This window comes from Sciurus carolinensis, chromosome 2 (assembly GCF_902686445.1).
Source record: "Sciurus carolinensis chromosome 2, mSciCar1.2, whole genome shotgun sequence".
Taxonomy (NCBI): Eukaryota; Metazoa; Chordata; class Mammalia; order Rodentia; family Sciuridae; genus Sciurus; species Sciurus carolinensis.
In genome coordinates this window covers 165,525,580-165,553,102 of record NC_062214.1, presented here as the reverse complement: position 1 = coordinate 165,553,102, position 27,523 = coordinate 165,525,580, and the positions used below count along the sequence as shown (strand labels likewise).

General features: G+C 35.4%; 1 protein-coding gene across 1 annotated transcript; it reads right to left on the bottom strand.

The window, feature by feature from the left end:
- Positions 1-271: 271 nt before the first annotated feature.
- Ccdc196 (coiled-coil domain containing 196) lies at positions 272-11,555 on the bottom strand. Its single transcript, XM_047539541.1, has 10 exons — positions 11,509-11,555; positions 11,255-11,407; positions 9,904-10,000; positions 9,139-9,189; positions 7,158-7,235; positions 6,883-6,962; positions 6,306-6,384; positions 5,766-5,907; positions 692-750; positions 272-391 (listed from the first exon to the last, which is right to left on the bottom strand). Exons 1-10 carry the CDS (start codon positions 11,553-11,555, stop codon positions 272-274), a joined length of 906 nt encoding a protein of 301 aa, XP_047395497.1.
- Between the last annotated feature and the right edge of the window lie 15,968 nt (positions 11,556-27,523).

Below are 27,523 nucleotides of genomic sequence, written 5' to 3'. Positions count from 1 at the left end.
CCAGCCCTACTTATGAATTTGAACTACATAAAATGTGGTTTAAATCTAGTCATTTCAAATCCAACAGCAATCGAAATAATAAGAGACTGTTTACAATCCCTAAATGATAAATTCCTAACATACTGAAAACAAAGCATCTAACAATTCTACCTAGATCGGTGAGGGGAGAAAGGGAAAACAGCACTAAAACAAAGGTTTGAGAAATTTTAATTAACACAAATGGCTGTGCCTAGTCTTTAAATCTGTCCAAAGCAAATGGAGTGAAAGCCTTTTAATCCTTCAGAGCTTCATCTGGCAGTGACCTCAGAAATAAGAGCCTCCCTCCTGCATCATCGGACTGATTTTCTTTAGCTCCTTGTTGTGCAATGTAGGTCTTTGATCCCAGAATTCTCTAAAATAGGAGAAGAAAAAAAGAGAAAAAGATAGCTAAAACATGGAGGACCCCAGTTCTCACTTTGTGAATCCTCTTAAAAAATAATAAATTAGAACGTATGTTAAATGCATTAAAGGGCTGGGGGTGTTGCTCAGTAGTAGAGAGCACTTATCTAGCATGCATGAGGTCCTGGGTTCAGTTCCCAATGCCACAAAAATAAACCAACAAGCAAATAAACAAATGCATTACAAAAATTTACACCTTCTATCCACTCCAGTGTTTAAAATAGGGAATTTTTAAAAAGAAAGTCATTCTCACCATATTGAGTTCATTTCTGCCAGTAGTTGCTCTTCCCATAGTTGTAGTGCCCTTAGAACCTAGATTTTGAGTTATAAGGCTATTAACATTCATCACAATATCATATAATTGTATTACTATAGGACTAACTGATATTAGTTTTATTATGAATTTTATGATTATTATTTCAGAAAATAAGTTCACTAAACAATATTTTTAAGTTAGAGTAGTGGATCTCTTTCTTCTGTTAAAAGCTCTTGTCCCACAGTGGGCAGCAACAGTCAGGGGAATCATTTGAGAATGACATGCAAGTTAAACATCTTTGTGAGTCTGCAAAATGTACTCTAATACAACATTTAAGAAGTGGAAGAATAAAACATTTACATATATACACACACTTAGATAGCCCAAGCAGAGATTCCACAAACTTGGTCATTTGCGAATAGCAGAAAACAACCAAAAGATAAAAGTGGGGTTGGGGAAGAGAAAGAGGAGGGAGGGAGAATGACAGGCACAGGTTAAGGGGAGGGGAGGCAGTAAAAGATGGAAAGAATTATAGGGGGCCGTATGTAGGCACCTTAGTGAACCTGTCTTACGTTAGAGTTGCCAAACTAAAATATAAGACACCCAGTTTAATTTGAATTTCAATAAATGCCAATAATGTTCAGTATAAAAATGCCCCATTCAATATTTGGGACATACTGGTACTACAAATTATTGTTTATCTGAAATTCAAATTTAACTGGGTATCCTCTTTTTATTTGCCAAGTATGATCGTCACCCTGTCCTAGACATTCTACTGCTCTCCTGGGGGTATGATGCAAACAAGGTGAATCTATTGTCATTCATTACAATAATCCTAACATTAATAAAGGTACAGTTTAATGGTTTTAATTTTCAAAATTTATATTTAGGGGAATAAAAGGATTTTATTCTCCTCTTGGACTTTTGTGAGATTTTATGGGAACCAAAAGAATGACCTTAGCTTAGAAATTAGCTGCATAACCTACTAATATTATAAACCTAACTTTGACATTGAAAAGGTTGAGGTTGCCTCAAAGCTTTAAAAAGCCTATACTTGAGAGCAATACTATTTATCAAGGACCCAGATTTGAGCTAGCCATGATTTTCTGCTCCAGCCTTTCAGCATTTTAGCTCAACACTACTATTTTCCCTTCAGCAGCACCTGCAGAAGCATATTTCAGCCGTTGGGAAGAATAATACTAAAGGCAAACCAAAGGTTAAAGGCGGGAGAAATGACTTGCTTTTGGAACAGAAGGTTATTGAGTAAGGAAGGTCTCAAGGGTGTTCATTTCCCATCTTGCTGGGCTTTCATCTGAATTTATAAGTGTAGGATAATATCCACATCCAACCTTCAGGTTCTTCTCAAAGGAGAACCTATGTCTCAAAGAGCCAAAGAAAGTGCTAAGAGTTGGGGGCAGGTGACGGAAAAGCCAGACTGTCAAAATCAAATGTCTTATCACGAGTTATATTCTTACTGAAGATAAATCTCTTCCTTAAACACCAGCAGTTTGATGGGAAATTCAGCTGAATTTAGAGATTGCTTAGTATATGACTTCCAAAGAAAACAAACTGCTCTCTTGACACCACAAAAGCCAGGAAGGATCTGTCATGCACCCTGTGTCAAATTGTAAATTTTTATTGGCTGGAGAAGTAAATTCCTTCAAAAGTGAGCTGTCTCTGGAAAGGCCAAAAGGAAAGACTTCACCCTAGATATGAGCAACAGAAAAATATTTTTCTCTTTTAGAAAACTAGGTGAGATAGCATACTAACAATAAAACAGCCAACGGTAATGTTACGTCCTAGGCCTCAAGGAGTGCTTGAAGTGTAACTAAGTCAGTAGTATTTGCCAGCCAAATAAATCACACCACTATAACTTAGCCTAGCAGCATATTAGACAGTGGGAGGAGAGACTCTTGGCCAAGAGCAGTGTTGCAAAACCTCCCTCTATTCAGAAATACCTAGAACAGAAGGGCCTGTGCCCTGATTTCTCTGGGAGTATGACCAAAATTACATTCAAACCTCTCTCTAAGACAGGTCTATTCAATTCAGTTCATTTGAAAGCAGAGGAAAAGCAACACCATCCAAGAGCACTATCAAGTATTTAAACTTAAAATAGTCCTTGTGCAATTGCCCATCCCATGTTTCACTTCATTGTCCTAATTGCCTGATTTACTGTGGTAGAGAGAAACAGTATAAGAATTGTGGAAGAAATAAGAGACTTTTTTTTTTTTTTTTTTTTTTGGAATGGAGAGAACTGAAGATCAGGGAGTAGAATAATAATTAGGTGTGTGGCACAACAGAATACTGAGTTTAATAATATGGTTTAATCAAGGCTGCCAGTAATTCATCTTGGTGCCACAGAGCATGATACAAAACATCAATAGGATGTTTTTCTTTTTTCACTCTCTATATAAATATGACACATTTTGTCCTAAGGGTAATAGAAAGCTAGGGCCTTCTGCAACATTTCCTGTTTCCTGAATTACCACTATTTGTGGTGGACTTGAAGCCTAGATGTGGTTGGTGCCACCTACTGGGATAAACATTGAATTACAAATATCTCATTACATTTCATAACCATATTTTCTTCACTACAGAAAAATTAACCTTAATTAGAAGGATGGTACATTAAACAGTTGGTAAGTTTGGATTCAAATCACTGTTTTAGGAATGGAAGAGGCATGAGAAATCACACATTTTAACTTCCATTTTAATGCATAGTCCAGGAACTAAGCTTTAAATATGGAATCAGTAGCCTGACTTTCCTAAGTTTGTTTTTTGTTCTAGAATTCCTATTCCATAGAGTCATTGTAAGGGTTACAAAGAAGTGAGGATTTTTCAATTCCCACTATAAAATATTATGGTGGTTTTAGGAAAAGAAAAAGATTGAAAACTAAATGACTTGCCTAGGTCATATAACTAGTAGATTTGAATAAGGCCTATAACTCATGTTTGTGACTCTATATTCATTGAATTACAACTTCTCAAAATCTGATGGTGAGATGATTTTAGATGGAAATTTGGATAAATTTAGGAGATATTGTAATACAGCATTTAAATACTAAAAATCACAGTGAGAAAATTGTTCCCTTTTCAATGCTTTTAATTTAATGGCATCAAGAAGAAAGTTCCAAGTTGCTGATGGTTTTCTTTAAAATTCTCTATGTCTTACTAATTTCAGTTTCTAATTTAAAAAATAGGTCTCAGCTTTAAGCATCTTGCTAAAACTTTAAAATTTGGGGCCAAATGTGATGGTGCCCACTTGTAATCCTAGTAGGAGACTGAGGCAGAAGGATTACAAGTTCAAGGCCAGCCTCAGCAACTCAGCAAGGTCCTAAGCAACTTAGTGAGACCCTGTTGTCTCAAAACAAAAAATAAAAAGGACTGGGATGTAACTCAGTGATAAATTACCCCAGGTTAAATCCCCACCCCAATTTTTTATATTTAAAAGGAGAGAGGAATATGTTGATCTGTAAATTGTTCAAATGGATTCAGTTCAAATGGATTCAGTGTTCTGTAGGCAAGGTGGGGGGAAACCCACTGAGACAATCAAGTTGAATGGAATTCTTCACTACTTAACTAATCTGGGCTTGACTTGAATCTGGAAAGACTTTTGGATCCTTGCTCTGTGGATCTCTTGAGATGACCTTTGGTTAATGTTGCATGAGGTAAACAGGGGTCTGTCTTCCTCATAACCCTTCTCTCTACTTAATTTGTATCTTAATAACTTTATATTGCTTCTGGTTACATTCTGGGTTCTTTATTTCCAGCTTTCAATTGTCCAGTTCTTCTCAAGACATAAGTTGAAAGAAAAAATATGTGTGGCACATTACCTGGAGTAGGGTAGTCCTTCTCTTCAGTTTTCTGATTTTCTACAATTTAACCTATGGATCAAGGCAGAGTGCTATGTGCCTGCACCAAATCATCTTGAGTTTATATATTGAGTTTATTTATCCTTTTAAAATTTTTCAAAATAATAATTTGTTATTATATTATGCTGAAGAACAGATGATAAACAGCCTAAGAAGTTTACATTTTTTAAATCATTTAAAAATATTATTGAGGATATTGATATTATTAGATGTATAGGGTCCTGTCTTCATTATGATGATATAGAGGAGAAATTTCTCACAGGTCTGAGTACCTACCAGGAAAAGCTATGCTTCTCCTGAGCAATTCATTTGTTATTTACTTTGTGGACACCACAAATTCATATTTCTTTTTTTCTGGGGAATCCAGAATCAAATTTATAGTCTACTGCTACCAACTACATAGTACTTCCATCATGTATTTTCATGTATTTACCTAGTTTCAACTAATTTTCTCTTTCCTTTGATTTATCCATCTATTTATTTAATCATATGTGCTGTGCTTTTCTAAATTTTTCAAGCCTTTTATGAAATAAGACAGAGAAGAAATTAGAGACTAAAATACTTACACTGATAGAACGTTGTCATTCCTTGGTTATGATTTCCCATTGTATGCCCTTTTTAAAACTGCAGAGTTTAAGTTCATATATACTTGAAAATGTATGAATTCTTTTCCTGGCCCTCAGAGTCATTCCTTTATTCTATTTTTTATGGAAAACTGTATGACTTCCTGTAATGATGCCCTAAATTCCTTAGAGGAAATAATGAAACTCCCAGAGGAACTTCTGGATTAGTGAAACTCAACAACCATCATCAGATATCTATCTCCTTGGCCTTCTGCTCTGCAGAAACACAATCTATTTCAATAAGATTCATGAAATCAAACAATTCTGATTCTTAGGTGAGGGGAAAAGAAGAGAAAACTAATATTTTATTAAGTGCTATGTTATTTACATATACTAAGAACATGACATATTACTTAATCTGTACAAAGAAAACTTAATTTCCTCCAGAGAAATACTTACCTTGATACAAGAGCTTCTGAATAATATTGATATGGATGATGGTGAAAACAATTATTATTATACCACTAACATTTAATTTACCATGTAACTAGACAATGTTTTTCATTTTACAAGTAATGGGATCCCCGATGTTAACAACAACAAAAATCCTCCAACTGTATATGATACTTCACCTACCTTGGGACCCTGGAAGATTTAAAAATGTTTGCTTTGGTGCAAAATTCTGCTGTAAGTACAGTGATAATTTCAATTCATTGGCCTTCTGGTAGTTCTTCAAGGCTTCAATTCTCAGCTCAATCACTTTGCCATGAAAGTCATTCTGAAAGAGGACATTTTTTCAAAACTACTCATATAATATTAACTTCTCTATATCCACTGTTACCTGAATGTTCTTCACACAGAAATTAAAAAATAATCCCCTCATGTTCAGTCTTTTTAAGTTGGATAGATAGTATTTAGTATTTGTCCCCCCCCGACCCCGCCCATTTCTAATAGAACAAAATGAAGAATTTAGGATGAAATACTATTTATTCCAAGTTATTCAAGGTGAAACCAGAGATAGGTCACTTCAGCCATCTCTCCAGGATACATTCCTTTAGCAGGACAATTGGCAACCCAGGACGAAGGAATTGGGCTTAAATAATATAAAGCTATAAAAGCCTTTATATTATATGAATGAAATTGCTTCCCATGTCCAGGCTTGGAAGACCTTGGTACCTGAAGGATGTTGGCTTGTTCCTGATACTTGACCCATTCCATTTTCCTCTGTTGCTTTTCCTGGTGGAAGAAAGAGCCTCTGGGTGACAAAGTAAATTGAGATCAAAAATCAGTTTTCTCAATATGCTTTGGTAACCTTATAGCAAAATTATGGTGTCATAGATTCACTATTCGCTTGGTTTCAACTGCACAGTCCTCTTAGTTGGCCTACCCTGTGTAATCCACACTCTCAAAGTTAAAAGATAAATGAACAGGCCATTTTTTTGTGAATGAGTCAATTATGAGATGATGATATACAAATATAATACTCTAAATGCATTCTCTAAGACAAACTAACAAGTGTCAGACATCAAATAGCTGTTTTGGAGTTGTCATTGTTAGTATAGCTTTGTCCTTGCTAACATGATTTTCCAGAAATTTGTGATGTCACTCAAATATAATATCTCACAGAAACTGGATTGCTTATAAAACTGCATTGGTTCAGGAGTATACCATACCTTAGGCAGATAACTGCTACATTAAAGATACCTAATTTATTAGCTCCAAAAGCTACTACCATTCAGAGTGATTGTACTACCTTATCTCCTTCACTTTCTCTGCAAATAATATCTCCAATTCATCCTTGATCTTGCTAGATGATGAGGGGAATTTGGGAGCCTGAGATGAGAGAAGAGAGCTAAAGAAATAGAATCCCTTGGGAAAAGTGTAGTATCTGGCAGACCATAAGATCCAATATACCCTAAAAGCTCAGATCTTACCTATCTGCCTACCCAAATTAGGCTTATTAGCAACAGGTTGCCTAGTATATGGCACCAACAATCTTGAAATTCTAAGTACATGCCATCCACTTGCCTTTCCATCCTGTAAGTCTGCCCTGGTTTTTATCTGTGGTGCCTTTTGTTGATCTCGAAGTTCTTCTGTCTCTAATGTCTGTGGAGAAACATTTTGCCAGAGCTTTAAGTTAGTAGGAATTAATGAGGGAAGTGAGTCAAGGATTTTGGTTCCTGCAAGTCAGCAACTTCTCAGGGCCCAACTTGAAAACTGTACTACCTACCAAAGAGGATTCATAAAATAATGAGTTTTTCCCTTTGGTTCCCTGAGTGTAATATATGTATTATTGTGTGTGTGTGTGTGTGTGTGTGTGTGTGTGTGTGTGTGTTTGATATATAAATTTTTGGTACTAGGGATTGAATCCAGGGGCACTTTACCACTGAGCCACATCCCCAGCCCTTTTTATTTTTATTCTGAGACAGGGTCTTGCTAAGTTGCTAAGGCTGGCCTTGAACTTGCAATCCTCCTGCCTCAACTTTCTGAGTTGCTGAGATCACAAACATGCACCACACCAAGCCTGAATATACCTTATAATCAAAAAAATACCAGTTCAATCCTTATTATGTGCCAATCACTACTCTAAGCTACTTACAAATTATTTTCAGTACTGTATTACAATCATTCTCACTTAATTCACACAGCTCTTTGGTTACTAATTTTATTTCCATCTTATTGATGAGAAAATAGAGACTTGAAGAGGTTAAGTCATTTATTTAGGGTCACACAGCTAGAAAAGTACAAAGCTGCTATTTGAACCATATCTACTTTCAAGCCTGTATTCTTAGTCACTAGGCATGCTGCTTGTCTCCATTTCCCCCTGTCTGAAGAATGGGTAGAGAAAGTTGATCACAAGCTAAGGTGTTTAGATATTCCCTATAAAAAGTACTTTGGTAGCTCTGGAGAAGCTGTATTTTCATAGAGGAACATAGAAGCTGTGTTTTCTATCACAAAGACTCAAGAACTTAGAAACTAAAAGTTCTCCAAACTCATAGAAGTGTTTTGTAGCTGCCGCTGAGAAGTAGGAGCAGATCTTACTTCAAGATGCAGGTCTCAGAGTTATCCTGATTATTTGTGGAAAGGTGAGATGAAAAAAAGTAGTCAGATCATACCACACACCTGTTTTATGTCAGAAGACACTATCTGCCCTTTCAGCTGTGTGACCTGCAAAATAGTACTATGGTTCCAAGGGCTAGTCCACAAAGGTATTTCCCCTCCTGGTTTTCCAGGAAAGCGTTCTAATAATATTATCTTAATGCAATGATTGTTGTAAAATCATATGGGCATTAGAATTAGGTATTCCTTTGTTCATTCATTCAACTTATATTCACTGATTCTCTACTTTTGTTCCAGACATTGTGATAGGTGTTAGGGATTTGGACAAAGCAATCAAGATACTGAAGGAGTTTTTATCCCAGAAGCAGGTAAGGGGACAAGAAGGGAGTAAAAAATAATAATAATAAAATAAAAAGTAATAAGTTAATATCATGAAAAGTACTATTGACGACATTAACAGGAGGGGTGCTCTACTTTAGATGGACTACACAAGGAGGGCCTTTCTAAAGAGGTGATATTTAAGCTGAGATCTGAAGAATGAGGATGAGCCAACTATGAGAAAATAGCATTACAGACAGGGAGTAAAACAAGAACAAAGACCATGAGATAGGAAAAGGCTTGACACATTGAGAAACCACCATGAGCTAGTAGGGTGATTGCATAGAAAGTATAGGGAAGACTTCTATGAGAGGAGACTATAGCGAGGTAGACATGAGCTAGATTATACCATAATGAGGTGGCTATAAAGGATTTTCATAAGAAGAGTGACATGCTTTGATTGTTTTGAAAAGATCACTTTGACTACTGTACCAAAAAAAAAAAAAATGGATTGAAATGATGCATGGGTGGAAGCAGGGGCATTAAAAAATGAGGATGGGCCACAGGAATTAGGGATTCTTTGCATTATGATCTGCAGGGCAGTACTTTCAAGAGATCCTTAGAGGCACACCTTGTTCCATAGCAACTCCATTTCCTTCCGAAGCATCTTGTTTTTCCTTTCCTGTTGGAGGGGGGGACCAAATAAACAGAGACATGTGTTTGTCTAGCCATTAAAGTGAGGTTTGAAGAAATTACTAAGTTAATGGTGGAAAAGGGGTCAGGGACATAGTAAACCACAGAGAAGGCAATAAATGGAGCTACCCTCAAATCCAAGAACATGAGAGATAAGTTTGATGATGATGATGATGATGATGATGATGATTAAAATAATATTTTAAGTAATAACATTAATTATGGGGATTATGAACTGATATTAGTAGAAATTAGTTCCTAATACTTAAGATGTTTACATCATATGACAGTTTCTCTGGGGCTTAGACCACTAATTTCTAATATTTAAGATCCTTTTACATTGATGATTTTTAAAAGATTTTCTAAGAATCTCAGAGTAAATTATTTCTTTTCATTTACTTTAATACATATATCCTGTTCTTTAGATATATGAATGGTTAATGCACTTATATCCATTAATGCATAGATGAAAAGTTATTAAAAAGTCAAAGAAATAGAATTTTGCTAGCTAGTCTCTGTCCTTCCCAATATTCCATCTAACTCCCTTGGGATCATCTTGGACTTTCTAGATCAAAGAGATAAGAATGTTAAAGCATCAGATGCTGGAAATGAGCACTATGTGTTTCCTTTTACATCTGACAATAACAGTGGAATTGAGCACTGTTTAGAAGGCTATTCCCCATAGTACCCACCAACCTCTTACCAGGTTCTGTTTCATCTCCTCTGCTTCTTTAATGAGCTCCATGACTGAGGATTCATCACATCCTTTCCCTGCCATGATCTGCCTCATGATCTGCAAACTGAAGGAAAAGATATATCATAAAACATACAGACCTCCAAAAGGATAATATTAGTATTCTGCAACCAGTCAGAAAGTACTCTACTATGGAAGTTAGATAGGGAATAGAATCTCAAGAGTTTTGGAAGTCCTTTGGGACATAGAAAGTCTCTATAATTGGGATTATTCCATTCCCAATTTACATTTGCCATAGCTATGTGCTCAGTAATGAGTTTTATGCTCCTTAATGCTCAAGACTTTGATTTTCAATAGCCAACAAGATTCCTCTCTATCCCCTCAGAAGAATATTTTGGTGTATGACTTTTGGGGAGGAAGAAGCAGTTCTGCCCCTGTAAAGGAGGAGGTTGTAAAACCTGATGTCTTCAGGATAAAATTTCAGAGTTATTTCCTACCCTTCTCTGTCCAACTCCTCCTACTCCTTGAGTCTCCAAATAAAGACATTTGACTTTGTTGGTGAAACCATATATCCTTGGTAGCCCCCAAAGAATGCAAGCCTTTAAGAAGTTCCTAACAAAATCTGAATCAAAAATCAAGTCTTTCACTGTGAGAGAGAATATTCTTTGAAGGCATCGATTGTATTTCTGTTCCTTGCCCTTCTTCTTCCTAAGCCTTTGTTTCTGTTGCCCTGAGAAAATTTTACTGTTTTAAGTAGCTGGTGTAAGCAGTGGTGCTTGACCACAATTTTTTGTCTGGTTTTTGTTCTCCAAAATTCCAAGCTCCTTGAGAGGCTTATGATAAGGGGCATCTCAATTGATGTGAGATTTTCTGAGACTAGAAAGGAAACAGTTTGTGGGCCCCAGGAACAGTGAGTGTTCTAGCAAAAAGTTACGACTTTCTCATATGTTTACAGAGGCAGGATTCTAATCCAGAGGGCTCCTAGGTTCAGAAAAGATCAGCAGTTCACTGCTTGAATATAAAAAGCAGAATAGTTTTTCCTATAATGATTTTATAAACATGAATAAGGAAACTATGAGTGTAAACATGAAAGACTGAAGTCATTGAAGTCTGTTACCTGTTTCTTGAGTAGGCATTTTACAAAGGAAGAGTAACAACTATAGCCTCATGAGATGAGCGTTGAGTCATATTTAATTTTACCAAAAAATTAAGGATTCATCTTCACCCCTTTGTGATTGCGTATTCTTTACATTTTACTAGGCCTATTTGTCTGAATTTGAAAACAAAATCCAAGCAATATAAATACTCATTGCTAGTGTTATGGAGATTAAATTCTCCAACCTGAGTAGGGAGCCCTTACCTTCTTTGTTTTTCCTCCAAGTTAGACATTAACTTCTGGCATAAGAGGTTGTTCTTATTTTCTAGAGGTTTTAACATCTCTAAAAGTTCCTGCTTCCTTAGTTTTAAGTCCTCATTCAATTCTTTCAAGTAGTTGTCCTCTATTTTAGAACTTCTGTGGGAAGAGACATCATAATATTTGTCTTTAGCCTGGGTTAATACAGACTTTCCTTTCCCTCCTGGGTGGTTGCCATTTGGCTTCTTACAAACACTCACCTTTTTGAGGACAAGTAAGATCCTGAGGAGTTTGCACCACTTGTCATCTTGAAGGGAAACTTCTACTTCAATAATAAAGAGGCCTTCTTGAAAATATGTGCCTTCTTTTCCCATCCACTTAAGACATCATTTTTGTGCTGCTGTTCTTGAAACTCCTGTTGCATTGGACTGATTTTAGTTACAGCTTGAGGTCACAATAGCCCTAAGACCACAAAATCAGGAGGACTTTTAAATAGCGCCAGTGGTAACTTATTGACCAAAAAAAACCTTAACTACATCTGATCAATTCTTGTCTTAGCTTTAGAAAAATGCCAAAAGTTTTATACCGAAGTCTTTGAATGAGTAGGATAGAATCACCGTCTATCTACATTATGGAATTCCTATTGTGTTAGAAAATGATGACCTATCAAAAATAACTCATCAACACCATGGCAACAAGCCTCTGTGAAATGCCTATCTGTACCAAGTGCTGGATTCTTTGAGAGTGGAAAAGATAAAATGGCACAGTACCTACTTCCAGGGGCTTTAGGAGAAGGAGAAGTCACTTCTATTTAAAAATAATAGAGGTCAAACTGGCAAATGAAGGGTATGAATATAACAGAGTAATATATGAGCCATTGTCATTATTTTCCAATCTTTAAAACCTATATAACATCAAGATTAAAAAATATTGGTTATGTAGCAAGAGGATATAATTTGTGAAAGATCCACACTGTTAGTATGTCCTTCTATAGCCAGACTCTTTCTTAGAAAGCTGTAATTCTAGGCTTACCTCCAGATTTTGATGTTTTCTTCTTTTTTTTAGAACCACATTGTCTTCTGAACCCTAAGATCTCCTGTCTTCATCCCTGTTGTTTAGGGAGGGGAAGATAATCCAAGAGTTAAATATTTGTATTTTCATGCCCTTTAACCACAGTTTTAGAGCAGTATGTTCAAGGAAGTTCTCAAATGTAAATTAAATCATGTCAGTTTCAAATACTGACTTGAGCATTTCCAGCAGTTTTCTAGGGGTATTGTTCTCCAAAATAACTTAAAACTTTTATCTTTTGGGAAACCGTAATGGCAGAGTATTGTATTGGGAAAATGCTAGATTTAGTTTGTCAGAACTTGGATTAGACTTCAGCTTCACTGTGAGCAGGGCTGCCTGTGAGCAAGTCACTAAAATCTCTGATCCTCCATTTTTACTTTACAAAAAGAAGAATGGTAAATAAGTTTGTTGTGAGCATGAACTGTGATATGTAAAATGCCTGGCTCATGTTAGATATTTGCAGTTCATGAGTTTTTGTTTGGTTTAGGTTTATTTAATGACCCCATTAAATGGTCAGATTAAAAAAAAAAAACCTGATTATTATGAAGCTAATGAAGCTTAAGCTTCAGAGCCCTTCATTTTCAAGATTGTTTCCAAAGGTTCTGAACCTCATTTTGTATTTATAATTTCATATCCTTTTGAAAAGACAAACTTCCTCAAACTACGTATGATTGGATTCCCACAAAATCTGGGTCTGCCCTGGGTTAAACTGGAACTCCTTTAAGCTTCCTCTGCATCAAAGCTTCTTTTTAGACAGGTTCTACAAATACTTTTACTAAAGCATACATGTGTCCCTTGAAAGTTTTGTGTGATATCTGGTTTAGTAAGATATCAAATTTAAAGAACCATAAAAAGCCAACCACAATTCCCTTTGGTTTCCCTAGGAAAATTCTTTCTATGAAAAATTTGGAATGAATGAAGGTGAGTAAACTCCTTGCAGTGAAAAGAGATACTGGGTGGACGAGTTATCATTAATAATATCTTAAACTGTACATGTAGCAGGTGGTAGCAAACAGTAGGTGACAAAAATGACAATGATTACTAGAGCACAACCTCTTTAAATTTCAATTGGTGACATTTGGCTGACTGAACTATGATAGAGTTTTAAAACATTTAATGGGAAGGCAGCATCCCAACTGACCATCTTTTCTTTCCTTGCTTTTTGAATGATTCAAAGAGGAAGAACACTTACTATTCTGATGTGGTCTTAGCCAATCAGCAATGTTTATTTCCTAACATTCCAATGTCCATTTCTTCAACTTGGAATATGATTTCCAAGGAGAATATTTGCCTTACACAGATATTTTAGTGAAGAGTTTTAAAACCAATGAACAAAACCCTAATGGTATTGAAAGGAGGCAATTGATGCACAACATTTCTCCTGGGACAGAGAGAGAGGATCGTGACGCTGTAGATGACCATTAGAAGAGGAAGGAAAAGAAGTTAAACACTAATTTTTTCCTGTAAAATAGAAAGTTAGATCATCCATTGGTTAGGGAGGTATGGTACAAAACCTTGGAAAGTGATGACTTGGAATGGCACCTGAGCAGTAGGAGAGGAAGTCAACTAGGCAAGAGTGAAAGGACTGACATGTAGTGCTAAGGGTCAAGGTGAGTTTGAAAACTGAAGATTTGTCATGCTGTGAATCAGCAGTTATACAATTTTCTTAAACAGTCTTTGGCAAACTAGCAATAGTAAAGAGAACAGATGGTTGGTTGACTCTGGGCTGGGACTTGGCAGAACGAATAAGTTCAAGGGAGTAAGAGGACTGAGAGTGCTGGTGAGGGTATCCATCAAAAGGTTGATCATGGTGCTGAGGCTGTGCAGGGAAGAAAATGAAGAGACAAATGGCTTGGAGAGGGGAAACCAGAAAGCATTTATGGATGAAGAGTGTGGAGAAGGAAGAACAGAGGTTTTGGTTGGTCAACATGCTTCTTATGAGATAACTTGTGGAACTTCATCACTACTTGGATAAATTATAGTAGCAATTCATAATTTTTTTCTGCAGCAAACTTTGTATCTTGTCACTGCATAATATTCACAGAAAATCATGTGGAACTTCAAAATAGGCCTTATAACAAGTTATTCACTATGACCTCATCCAACATTATAGCATTTGGTTTTAGTATCTGTTAAAAAAAAAGTGTGATTGCTCTATAATTAGAGAACTCAGAGCAATACCATTTTAGGGTTAGTTTTGCCAGCAGAAAATCAGATTAGTCTAATTAAGCCAGGTCTCCAAGAGTAGAGGCAATTATTTTCATATTAAAGTGATGAGAGAGAGAGAGAGAAAGAGAGAGAGAGAGAGAGAAAGAGAAAGAGAAAGGCACTAAGACATTTTTATCCTTGCTTCCCTCAGCTTCAATGTAACAACAAAATTACAGAATTCCTCACGGAGGAAACCTGAAGTACCTTCTGGTCCTTTCTGACCCACAGCCAATTCAACCCTTGAGGGGATTATACAAATTTCATTAATTAAAAAGAGAAGTACTGGCAAAATCATAATATCAATAACTTGTCAGCTCTTTAAAATCACATCTTCCTTTGATGTTTGGTATGATCATTTTGTTGATTCTTTCTCCTTAACCCTTTGTTATAACCATCCAAACTTAGTCTGTACACACATTTGGAGGGAACTTGAGAAGATCAAGATACATTTTGGGACTCCTAAATTATTTTATTGAGGTTTTTTGTTTGTTGTTTTGAAAGTAATGCATTTGCTTACTGTATTCAGATAATTAGTAAGATGACCTTCAAACAGAGGTTTGTGAACTTTCACAAAGACTTTGTATGAAACATGGAAGCAAGGGTAGTTCTTAAAGAATCTTTTTAGGATCCTCAATTTTCACAAGTATTCTTTACTAAAAAGGTTCTACCTGAGAGTGCCCCTTGTTTCTTTTCCACCTCCCCTTTCCCAATCACTTTTTACCTACTTATTAAAAGAATGGAGTATCTTTTAACCATCTGGATACTTACTTAAGTGATTATCTTTGGGTGTGTATAACATCCTGAAAGGCATTAAACTAATGCTGGTGATGGGGTTAAAGAGGGTGAAAAAGATTGTTAATGAATGGATTACATATTCTTTATCGCTCCAATGGTCTAATTCTTTGCTTTCAGCAAAATTGAAGGAAGACATAAAATTATTACCTTAAATTTATTAAAATTAAATTTTGATAATAAGTTATATATGAAATTTGGTTTATAATTCAGGAGTTTCAAAATTTGAGTGACACTGCTATTACAAAACATCTTCTGTTCCCATCTACTAACTTGTGTAAGAAAGTTTTCTCAGTGACTATTATATGTAATACAAAGAATATGAATAAAATAGATTGTGAAAATCTATCTTATTCTAGCAATAAGTAAAGTTCATCTATGAATATATTAACTAGGGGGACTATAGCCCATCTATCAGATTAAAAGAAGTATTTCCAAAACATTATTCTACTTAAAAATTGTTTATAAAACATATATGACATATGTTTTGTTTCTTGTATACTACTAATAATTATAATATTAATGTGATTCTGAAGAAATTTTAACACTTGGCACTTTAAGGTCACAGAAAATAGAAATAAAATTTCAATGTACATGCACATCATTTTGCAGAGAAGTATAATAGAGCCAGATATAAGCGTTTAAGATTCATTGACCTTGCAAGCATGAGACCCTGGGTTCGATCCCCAGCACCGCAAAAAAAAAAAAAAAAAAAAAAGATTCATTGAATACATATTAAAGTGATATGAGCCAGGTGTGGTGGTGCAATCTATAATCCCATTGGCCTGGGTGGCTGAGGCAGGAGGATTGCAAATTCAAAGCCAGCATCAGCAACTTAGGGAGGACCTAAGTAATTTAGCCCTAAACAAATTAGCAAGACTTTGTCTCAAAATAAAAAATAAAAAGGGATGGGAATGTGGCTCAGTGGTTAAAAGCCTCTGGGTTCAATCCCTGGTACCAAAAAATTGAGTAAAATAAAGTGATGTGAAATATTGATTTAAAATGTCAATATTAGAATATACCAGAAATTGTATTTCTTGTGCCTATTTATAATTAGAATGAAAAATTTAGGTGTCAACTTAAAAACATGAGAAATGGTACCTACCTTTTCAAAATTCTTTTTGAAAACACAAGCAAAATTTCCAGAGACCACTGCTCTAGGGCAGAAGTTCTCTGGCTCTGATGGGATTTAAAAATCACTGGGGAACTTGTAAAAACTGCAGATTTTCAGGCTTATCCCCAGAGATTCCTACTCTATAGATCTGGAAAAAGTGTGGTTTTAACCAGCACTCCCTGGTGATTCTGTGTGAGATCTGCAGACCTGTCTTTGAGAAATACTGCTTCAAGATTTCTTCTCAGATCCCAATGTATCAGCAGAAACCTGCTTACTTGAATTATTTTTTTTTGTTTTTAGTTTTCTGGGCCATCTGTGGAACTGCCTTTTGTGAGTCATATTTGATATAACACCTTCACCTTTCACTTAGAATACCCTGAGAACCTTTTATGAATGAGAATACAGCCATTCCTGCATTCCTAAAGGAAATTTTTCAAGACACTATTCCATGACAAACCCCCCACCACCCATCACCACTGCTGCCCATATGGCCCCATATCACACATTTCTTTCAGAATTAGGTAGTAAAGAAAACGTTGCTTCTCTGGGAGAAATATTGGCATGTGTTTTTCTTTGGGGACAGATCATTAAACTAGTTTTGTTTTTCTTTTCTTTTGATTTACTAAGGATCTCAAAAGCAGTTCTGTGACTGCACTTCTGTGTCCTGACTCCTGATTATGACCTAATCTAAGTAATATTTTTTTTGGTCTTGATTGTTGTCACATCTTTTTTCTTATTTTTTTCCTGCTTTCATAAACCACCTAATCCTTTGCAGATAAGTAAAGAAATGATCAAAAATTAAATTATGTCTGTAATATATTTTTAAAATATATGAATATCATATATTAGAAACAAAAAAAATTCTAGTTTAATGTGTGTGTGTGTCTGTGTGTGGTGTATTCGTAGAGAAAGTTTGCTTTGCTTGTTGAAGTAGAGAATGATTGATGGGAATTTAGTGCACTCAACTGGAAGGCATATTGGGATTTCCAGCGCCCAGTGGTAAAGGAAAATAGAAGAGATTAGATGGACTTGGGATTGGGGTGACTGGATGCCCAGGCCTCAGTCTCATCAGGGAACTCTAGTACATGGCAAGTGGGAAAAGGAAGTGGAATCTCAACTAGTCAAAGTTGAACAATTCAATTAGTCAATAAGTTTACAGGTCCACAAAATTCACCTTAAAGGAAGCCCAGAAACTACAAGCTAGAAACTATGAAGGTGCCAATGCCAATGCTTCTCAAATATACCCTAAGTCTTTTGAGAGTCCTTAAAAATAATTTTTGGTAGAAGGTAGAAACATATATTCAAGATCATTTATTTGGCTTACATTTCTTGAATCCTATTGTATGTATCAGCCTTGCCTACTCCTAAGATTATAAAGTCAAATGAGACAAATAAGACAATTCTTTTTTTTGGTGGGGGCAAGTACCAGGGATTGAACTCAGGGACACTCAATCACTGAGCCACATCCCCAGTCCTATTTTGTGTTTTTATTTAGAGACAGGGTCTCATTTAGTTGCTTAGCACCTCACTTTTGCTGAGGCTGGCTTTGGACTTTGATCCTCCTGTCTCAGTTCCATCTGGGATTACAGGCATGTGCAACAATTCTTGCTCTTAGGACTTTCCAAGCTCAGATCGGAACCTGCAAGGGCTGCTAGTACCCTTTTGTAAATTACAAAAGAAGGCCCCCTCTAGGCAATAAGGCCCCTAGGTGCAAGGCCTGTCAAGAGGAGGGGAGGAGGGAAGCCCCAATTTTCCTCTTTAGTGAGAGGGTCCTTATCAGGAAACCACCTAACAATGTGCAAGTTAGGCACCTTAAATGTGAGAAATTGGCAGAGTGTAGGTGCTAAGTGCAAAGATGGAACAAGTGTGTGGTGAGGGTTGTACAGGGTTAGAAGGCAGCAGAGGCCCTTTTTGCAATGGGATGTAAGAATGGGGAGTCAGCTACAGCTGAAAATACAAACTCTGTCCTGCCAGTTTTTAAGATTTTCAAGAGAAGTTAGAAATTCTCTCTCTCTCTCTCTCTCTCTCTCTCTCTCTCTCTCTCTCTCTCTCTCTCTCTCTCTCTGTGTGTGTGTGTGTGTGTGTGTGTGGTATGTGTGAGAGAGAGACAGAGACAGACAAGACAGAGACTGACTGATCTCCTATCCTGGCTTTTAAATGTGTTGTGTACCAAATGTGTATTTGTGGGCTGCATTTGGCCTGCAGTCTGCTAATTTGGAAACTGAGTATAAGATCAACTAATTTTTTTTGTGTGTGTGTGTGTGTGTGCTAAGCTTTTCTTTTTCTTTTTGTATTGAAATGCTCATTAAAAAACTTTTAAATCCATATAATTTAAATAGTGTTTTGCTTATATTATGTGAAATGCCAGTTTGATCTAATTTCTTAATTTGATAGCTTCAGATTCAGTGTGTTTGATAATGAATGACAGAGGTAAACCTTTCAAAACAAAATGAAAACCCAAACCCAAAGCAACAGATATTTCTTGATATGTATTGTTATGGGAACCATAGGAAAGCATTAAACAGATAAAATGTAAACTCAGTCAGAGCTTGGGGATATATAAAGTATCTCAAATTAGACAATCTAGTCATTGCATAAACAATCAAAAATAGGCTCAATAGTCTAACTAGAGCAAAGAAGTCTCTAGATCTGCTTTAACTCTTCCTATATGCTCCCATGCAGCCCCAACTGAAATGATTGGATAACCTAAAGTATTCCACTGCTACAATTTTCTTAATTTAGTAATAGCCATCTATAATTTGAAAATAAAAATAAATACCTAATTATGTACTCCTGTCCTCTACACTTGCTTCAGTGATCAAAGGCTAAAAGAGATGACATTTATCATATTATTAAGACTTTCTTCTGTACAGCAATATTTTTCTGGGCTTTTGCATTTACATTTGCAAATAAATAATTAGATGAGTATAAATGATAATTAGGAACATATAGAGAAGCAGAATCAGAGCAGGGATTGTTTTTTTGAAAAACTATGTAGTCCTGAGAATTTGCTAGTTTTATATTGCTCTTTACCATGCCTCCAATTTTTTTTTTTTTAATTCAGAGACTTGTTTAATATACTAAGTCATACTCCTTTCTTTCCAATTTTAGTTGGGTGTATTATAGGAAACTTTCTGAATGTTACAAAATAAGCTATCAAATAAAGCATTATTTATGAACTACAGAGCCATTTTAAATAAATTTGTTTTAAATAAATGAAATTTTATTATTTGGGCCCATGTATAAACTAAGCATCACTTACTAATAAATAAAGTGAAACATATTACTTAGTAACATATCATGATAATAGAAGATGTGAATTAGGACAGTGACCCAACATTTTTTTGACTCGTTATGAACTATTCATTCTTGTATCCAAATGTTCATAAAGTTTGATTTAAAGAGTTCATATTAATTAAAATTTCTTTGGAAGTTATGATATGAATCAACATTTAAAAATATGATTCCCCTCAGATCATTAAAAAGTTTTAAAAAATTACATATAATAATGACTAGGCTGCAAGTCCCCTATAAAGCCACTCTTGGACATGTGCTCATGATGAAAGAGAGACAGATAACATTCTTTGTCTTGCCTCTTGAACAGACTCAATAATTATCAAATCAAATCAGAGTCAATGGTTGAAAGCATCCTCATTTTTTCAGTTTGAAACTTCCTTATGTGTAGCAGACAATGTCATTTGTGTACATCAGTACTGCTTCCTTTCACTTCCTTATGTGTGGTCCAAAGTGAGAATCACAATTAGTTTAGCTCATGGTGGCAATTCAGATATTCTTTGCCAGAAATAAAGAAGTAGGACTAAGGATGGACATGTGATTCAGAGCTTGTTGATGAAACAGCAGAGAAAGAATTCTGGGGTTTCTGGGCAAAATTTTCCCTCTTTAATAAAAGGAGAGGGAAAAAGTATATTTACTTTCTACCCTTGCTTTCCTACTTTGGGCACTGCCCCCAAAGGACAGAAAGCTACTCTAGCCATTTTGCACCAAAGAAATAGAGGACCAAGAAAATTGTAAGGAAACTGACCCAACACCTTGAGATGATGGAGTTGCTGAAACAACATTTGAACCACTATCTCTATCTCCAGGTTTCTTACTTAGGAAAAAAATTAAATGCCTTTATTGTTTGAGCCACAGATGACTGAATTTTCTGTTATCTGTAGTTGAATGTATTCTACCTGCAATACCATAGCGTTGAGCCAGAGCTAGCTCACACTGACTTGTGAGATGATTGTGTTTAGTTCTTTCCAAGTCTACATTCGGTGAGTTCAAGTTAGTAGCTTTAAATCATAGAGTAAGTGAAAACATTTACTCTGTGGATTGAGGTCAAAGATATATATCAATTTTTTTTTCTTCAGAGAACTGGTTGTTAAATATCTAACAGCAACACACCCCTCGGTGACAACCTTACTCCTTAGATAACATAATAACAACTACTATGATAGCTATCATCTTTCAAAGTGCATATTGATAGTAAATGGCAATGAATACATTGACATTTTTAAGTTGTAGAATTTCAGAACTAGAAGACACTGTAAATTCAAGAAAAGCAAAATTCAATATCAAGTCATTTTAAAACTAACCTAACATTATATAACTAGTTGATAGCAAAATCAAGTCTACAATTTGACTCTTAATCCCATTTTAGTGATCTTTCAACAAAACTACGGAGTTATTATATAATTTTTATAATGATAATAACAATACTTTGCTTGCCAATTGTGAGTTAGTGAAATAATAAATTTTTCTATAAATATATCAGCCTAATTTTGATAATGTATATAATAAACCATGTTAAATTACATATTCTAAGTTTTGGTCTATTTAGCAAAGATACAGACCTTGAAGAAGGCTGACATATGGAAACTGTTAGCTTGGGATTACAAGCTGCCAACAACCTTTAATCATCATTATTCACAGTAAATCCTGATGAGTAACCGGATGATCAGATTTGGGCTTGCCCAGCACACCAAGGATACTCTCACAGAGGGGGATCAACTGCCCATATCCTTTCTCCAAGAGGTGAAGAACTGTCAGTTGATGTCTGAGCTCCTCTGCTCAAGTGAAGATAGTTAGACAATCTTGAAAGATAAAAATTGCATTGTTAAATGAAATGAATTCTCAAAGGATCTTGAATGGACTTGTGGAACAACGTTGAGCTGGATTCTGACAACTTAGGTTTGAAATAGCTAGTAAAATTTGCCAGTAAATATCAGCTATTGAAAATGTTTCATACTTGTTAGAGTACTTGTAAGATCCTTACAATGTTGGTGAAAGTAAAAATTGGTACATCTTTAGAAAGTATTTAGCAACATACTGCATATTAACAACCTAAAAAATAAAGTTGTTACAAAATTTTGATACATTGATTATGAGATGATATGTATTAGGGAATTATGTACTGATCTATTTTGGGGTATGGTTGAAATTTTTCATAAAATTTAAAGAAATGTTTATGGTATTTGACTGAGGAATTCTGAGTTTCATGATGTATTTTAAGGAAATATAGGTGCAAAGATTAATGAACATTTATTATAGAGTTGTGAAAATTATAAATAATTTTTATCAATGGAAATAGATGAATGAATTATGATATATTCATACAACAGAATGTGGTAGAACCATTTGGATAATATAATTTAAAGATATTTAATAAGAAAGCATTCAAAATATAATGTCAAATGAAAAGGAATACAGAGCAGTATAGTGTATATATGTGTGTGTTTAGAACACTGAAAGAAAAAAAATGCTTTAAAATGAAGATGTTCTCAATGATTGTATTATTCATCTATTTTTCTGAAATTTTCAAGTTTTCTTTAATGGGCATACATAAACATTTAAAATGAAAATAACTTTTTTCTTATAAAATCAACCTGAGTATTACAAAGAGAAAGTATATTGAATAAGAAAATATAGAAACACCTGTACTTAGAAAAATAATACAAAATTTAAAAACAGAAACAAAACTCCTTAAGTCACTTGGATGAAATTCTGACAGTAAAGGACAACTGTCCTAACCGGCATTGAAGTGTAGAAAGGAAGGAACCTTGTGCCCTAAAACAAACACCCTCTAAGACAAGGTAGGTTGACTTACAATGACATCAGAGAGGTAGGGAAGAAAAGATAGATATCCTGGTTGGGTGTGCGATAATGTTTCTAATGAGTCAAGAAGTGAGAGAATGCTTTCAAGAGCAGCTGCCACATGTATGAAGCTATAGGGGTAGGAGTGGGAAAGGGACTTAAAAGAGTCTTGCTCTGCATTCAGAATGCACTTTTCTATTTGGAGTTATCAAGAAACTACGTCAAAAACTAAGAGTAAAGAGTGAATTGTATTAATAATTACTGTGATTCCCCAACCGTGTATCTCCAAATATGAGAATGAACCAGGTGAGGCTCAACCCAATTTATTTGGGTTATATCACAATCCCTGAACTTAATCTTGGTTGCCCCAGATATGTAGTTACATAGTTCTATAAATCTGAATAACTTTCTCACATGGCTGCAAAAGCCCTAGTCCAGACCAGAGGTTGTCAACATTTTCCCCCTTTGGGAACACAAGAGACAGATGACATTCCTATGTGCAATATATATCCATGACACATTCAGCGTTGAGAAATTTCTCTATTGCCAATTCTTTTCAAATTAAGAAAGTAATACTAGTGAGTGTAATTTATTAAAAAGATACCCTTGACTGCACTTTGATCTGTATTTGAAAATGATGATTCACTCATAAACTCTGGCTGTCTTTAACCTGCTCATTCTTTGGGTAGGGCAACCAGGGTAGCTGCCCTGAAGACTCATTCTTAGAGGCAGGGCCATGTAGATGTTGTACCTTATTCCTCTTTTCTGAATGTAATTAAAATCACTTTCAAAAGTTCTGTCTAAAGTGATACCTAAAGAAGCTTATTAAAGTTGCTGACAGTGCAGTCTCCTTTCAAGTGAGATTATCTTGAGCAGGCAAAACAGGTTGAGTTGCCAGGATTCTATACCCACCTGGGGGTGGCCTTAATCTTTAACTTTTCTCCAAATCAAATTACAAATAATCTCACTTGAAAGAAGGCCACACTTTCATCTTAAATAGGCCTTAGAATTAGAATTATGGGACAGAGGGAAGTAAGGATGATGGCAGATTATTTTTATTCATTTATTAACAAATTATGTAAGCATTTACTATGTGTGGCAGTAAATTAAGACAGACTGTTCTCTGGGCTGGGAATGTAGCTCAATGGTAGGGCTCTTACCTACCAGGCATGAGGCCTTAGGTTTGACCTGACCCCTATCATGGCAAAAAAAAAAAAAAAAGAAAGAAAGAAAAAGAAAAATTAACCTCTACTTTCATAAGGATCTAATTCTAACGGGTAGAGACAGATATTGGACAGGAAACAAATTTGCAAGTATTGTTGGTTCATTTGCTCCTTCATTCAGTTTACTTATTTAGCTAGCATACTAAAAACACTTAATATGTGCCAAGTTATTATAGATGCTTTTACATAAATTATCTCATTTAATTTTTGCAACCACCCTGACAAAAGATATATTATCTCTTTTTATAAATCTATAAATAACATAATTCATTGAAATAGTAAAAGATAGGAGTCAATCAGTATGTCCAATACAGAAGACTTTTAAGTAAATTTGGGGTAACCCATACAATAAAATATTGTATAGCTATTATGAAGACTTCCATGTGCTAATATAGAAAGATGCCCGAAAGTGTTAACTTGAAAAAAAGGCAAAATGCAGAACAAGTTTCAAAATCAACTCCTCTTTATGCTTTTTTGAAAAAGATACACAAACATATATGTATATGAAAAGTATGAGAAAGATTACAAAAATAATTCAGTAGCAATCACTTCTTGGAAGGGAGACTGATGATTTAGAATGGGAGGAATACAATATATATATCCTTTTGAAAGTCCAAACTGTTAAAAACTTACTTTAATTACTTTTTAGTTAAAATTCTTATTAATAATGTTTTTTAAAATAATGTTTGGCCTTTAGAGATGTGAGTAGTTTATTCAGGGTCATGAGAATTTAGTTTTTAGGTACTCAATTTAGGAATGAAGATAGAAAAATGTCATGTTAGAGAAAACCTTTATTTGTATGCTTGTAGGTAAATGATATACCTGTGTTTGCACAGAAGTGTGTAGAAGGGTAGGTGGGAGCCTGAGTTAAAACTACGGGCCCCCAGATGAATGGGAAGATTTAGATAAATGCCGATGTTTTGTTCTTTTGTATTCATACTACCTAATACAGTGCTTGGTACTAGTTGGTAATTAATGTTTGTTAAAAGTAAATAAGATTATCTGCTGATATTAGAATGAGAATGCAAAGCAGGTGATTTTCATGAAGTTAAAGTAGTTTCTGGGTTTTATAATATGGTTTGATCATCTTGGCGGGATAAAGATGCAAGAGAAAACGTGATTCAGAATATGAATTACTAGTGCCTTCATATCCCCAGTGGAAAGACATATCCCCCAAGTCTGCTGATTTGGAAAAATCCTATTTTTGCAAGGACTGAATTCTCTTGCTTGCTATTTATCAACATTCTGCTGACAAGTCTTGTTCCTTCTCTGTCCTTAGACCCCTTTTAAAACTTTTTTTAATTAAAATGTCTTTTTTTTAAAAAAAAGCAGTTCAGTAGCCTATTTCAAAATCTCATTTCATTACATTTGTCGTTTATTAATGGGTCTATTTTCTTTCCAGTCTTTCTTATTCCCCAGACATATTTGAGGAAACTCTTTAAAATTCCTGGGGCTATTATTACATCACTAGTTCTTTTCACTGCCTTTAAAAAAATTAGATTCAAATTTTAATCACTCTCTATATTATCATCCCCGCCCCCACTTTTCTATTTCAAGTGCTGTGTGTGAGCGTGTGAGCATGCGTGCACGTGCGTGTGTGTGTGTGTGTGTGTGTGTGTGTGTGTGTGTGTGTGTTTTCTTCTAAATCTAGTACTCTGAGAAATCCCTAGTGAGTCCAGCCTGGATGTATTTTGTTTCAAGAAATTCATCAGATGAATTATAATTTATACTGATTACCTCTAGGTTATTTAAGGATAGTCTGACTTTTTTTTAGCTAACAATTTCTCATATCTTCTATCATTAGGGTACATGAAGATGCAGCTTGTTTTGTGGGCATTTCATATTTCCCCCTAATTTTGACTTGTTTTGGTTTCTTCATTTTTAAAACTAGGCTCATTTAAAATCTGTTTTTAATAAATTGTGCCTTCTAAACTTGTCTCTTGCCTGTGTCCAATTCTGAAGGCCATTTTAATGTTTTCCCCTTTGCTTTTCATTCTTCACTTTGTGCTCTGAATAGCAGATTCACAAAAAGAATAAACCCCTTTGCTATCAGAAGGATAGTGGAAAGAACATTAGGTTTAGAGTCAGGAGTCCACTGTTAAGCTTTCTGTCTCACATTTATTTATTTATTTATGGGATTCAACCTTTACCTATCCCTCTTTCCCCATCTAGAATCAATCATCTCCTCTCTCTTTTTATCTAATATTGAGAACATGCATAAGAAATTTTTGCAAAGTACCATGAATGCCTGTGAAAAGGGGCATTATGTAAATGTCCAATATTATTATGCTGGAGTTTTGCCATTACTCTGTATTCAAAAGGATGAGATGTAGAATAATATTAGCTCCTTTCAATTTCTACTCCAAGGTGGTTCCATTACCAAAATACTAGGAAAATGGCTCTTACATAGTGGGTTCACGGAAAAGTTCCAAGACACTAGATTTATGCCAATATTTTTTCCATGGTTGTTACTATCCTTAATGTTACATTTACCCTATTAGGACAATCATGACACTGGAGGAATGTGTTCTGCCTTTATTTTGCTTTGATGAGGGAAAAGTCAACAAAGACATGGGTCCTAGTTGAGGTCCAAATGGTCTAAAATACCTAAGTTTAAATGCAAGGGAAGGGGATGCAAAGATATTTCATAATGCAAATGAAATTTGTCTCAATACTGACACTGTGTATATAGGATATAAGAATATATACTGCTTCTAGAGTCACTTGAAGGTACAGGGTGGGACTAGACATTCCTGGATTTCAGGGAGTCAATGTCCTACAATGAGCAATTTAAGGACGTAGAGAAGCCTGGTCAGCCTCAAAACACCTCTTGCTTCCTAAGTACCAGTCTGAATTCCCCACCATGAGATCCAACTCACTGAATAGCATTTTTAGATAACTATTCTATTAGGAAACCATGCATGAGATTAGGAACCCCTGTATAAATGCTACTAGCATGTAATGCAAGTAGCAAATAATTGACTATAAGTATGCAGAGAATTGGTTCTCAGACCTTTGTAGAAAAGATGACATTTAGATGGGATCATGAGGATAAGAGGCCACAAGCTCAAGTGCCTTGTGAAATTAACATAAATATGAAAAGTACACTAGGTAGCAAATAATAGGCACTAAATTGCTTTTGTTGCTGGGTAAGAATATTATCTACCTCATTCCCCACTCAAAGTCCAATGAAATGACAGAACAAAACATATCTGGGTCCTATAGGAATCCTTGGCTGCTGTTTGAGACCCCTGATTTTTAATAGGTGGAGGAAGGATAGTGAATTATAACAGATTGAAAGAGTAATATGGGGGAAAAAAGTCACTGTGACTTGCATGTTACCTAAGAGATCCCTATTGACATTGATTAATTTACCACAGGGACTGGCAATATTTCAGAAGCAGGGGTATAAGAAATGACCTCTATTCTTATGAAGAGATGGAAACTGGTTGAATAAGATCTGGTAGCCTGGTGAGCAAAGATCATCTTAATGGTCCCAGGGTTCTGAAATACTTCCTATGACTCTTTCACTATTTATGCTAACATATTCTTCTTTAAAATGTAGATGTCAGTCAGACACATTTAAATCAGATAACCTTGTATAACCTAGCTGAGATTAACCCCAAAAGGGAATGGAAATTTATATGGGGGAAAGAAAGGGGAAAAGTTTATATCTTGAGGCTTGGGTGGAAGTCAAAACTGTAGGTGGGAGTGAATGCTGTGGCAGGCTGAAGGCAGTTGAAGGACGCCTGCAGGTAGAGGGGGTGGGTACTG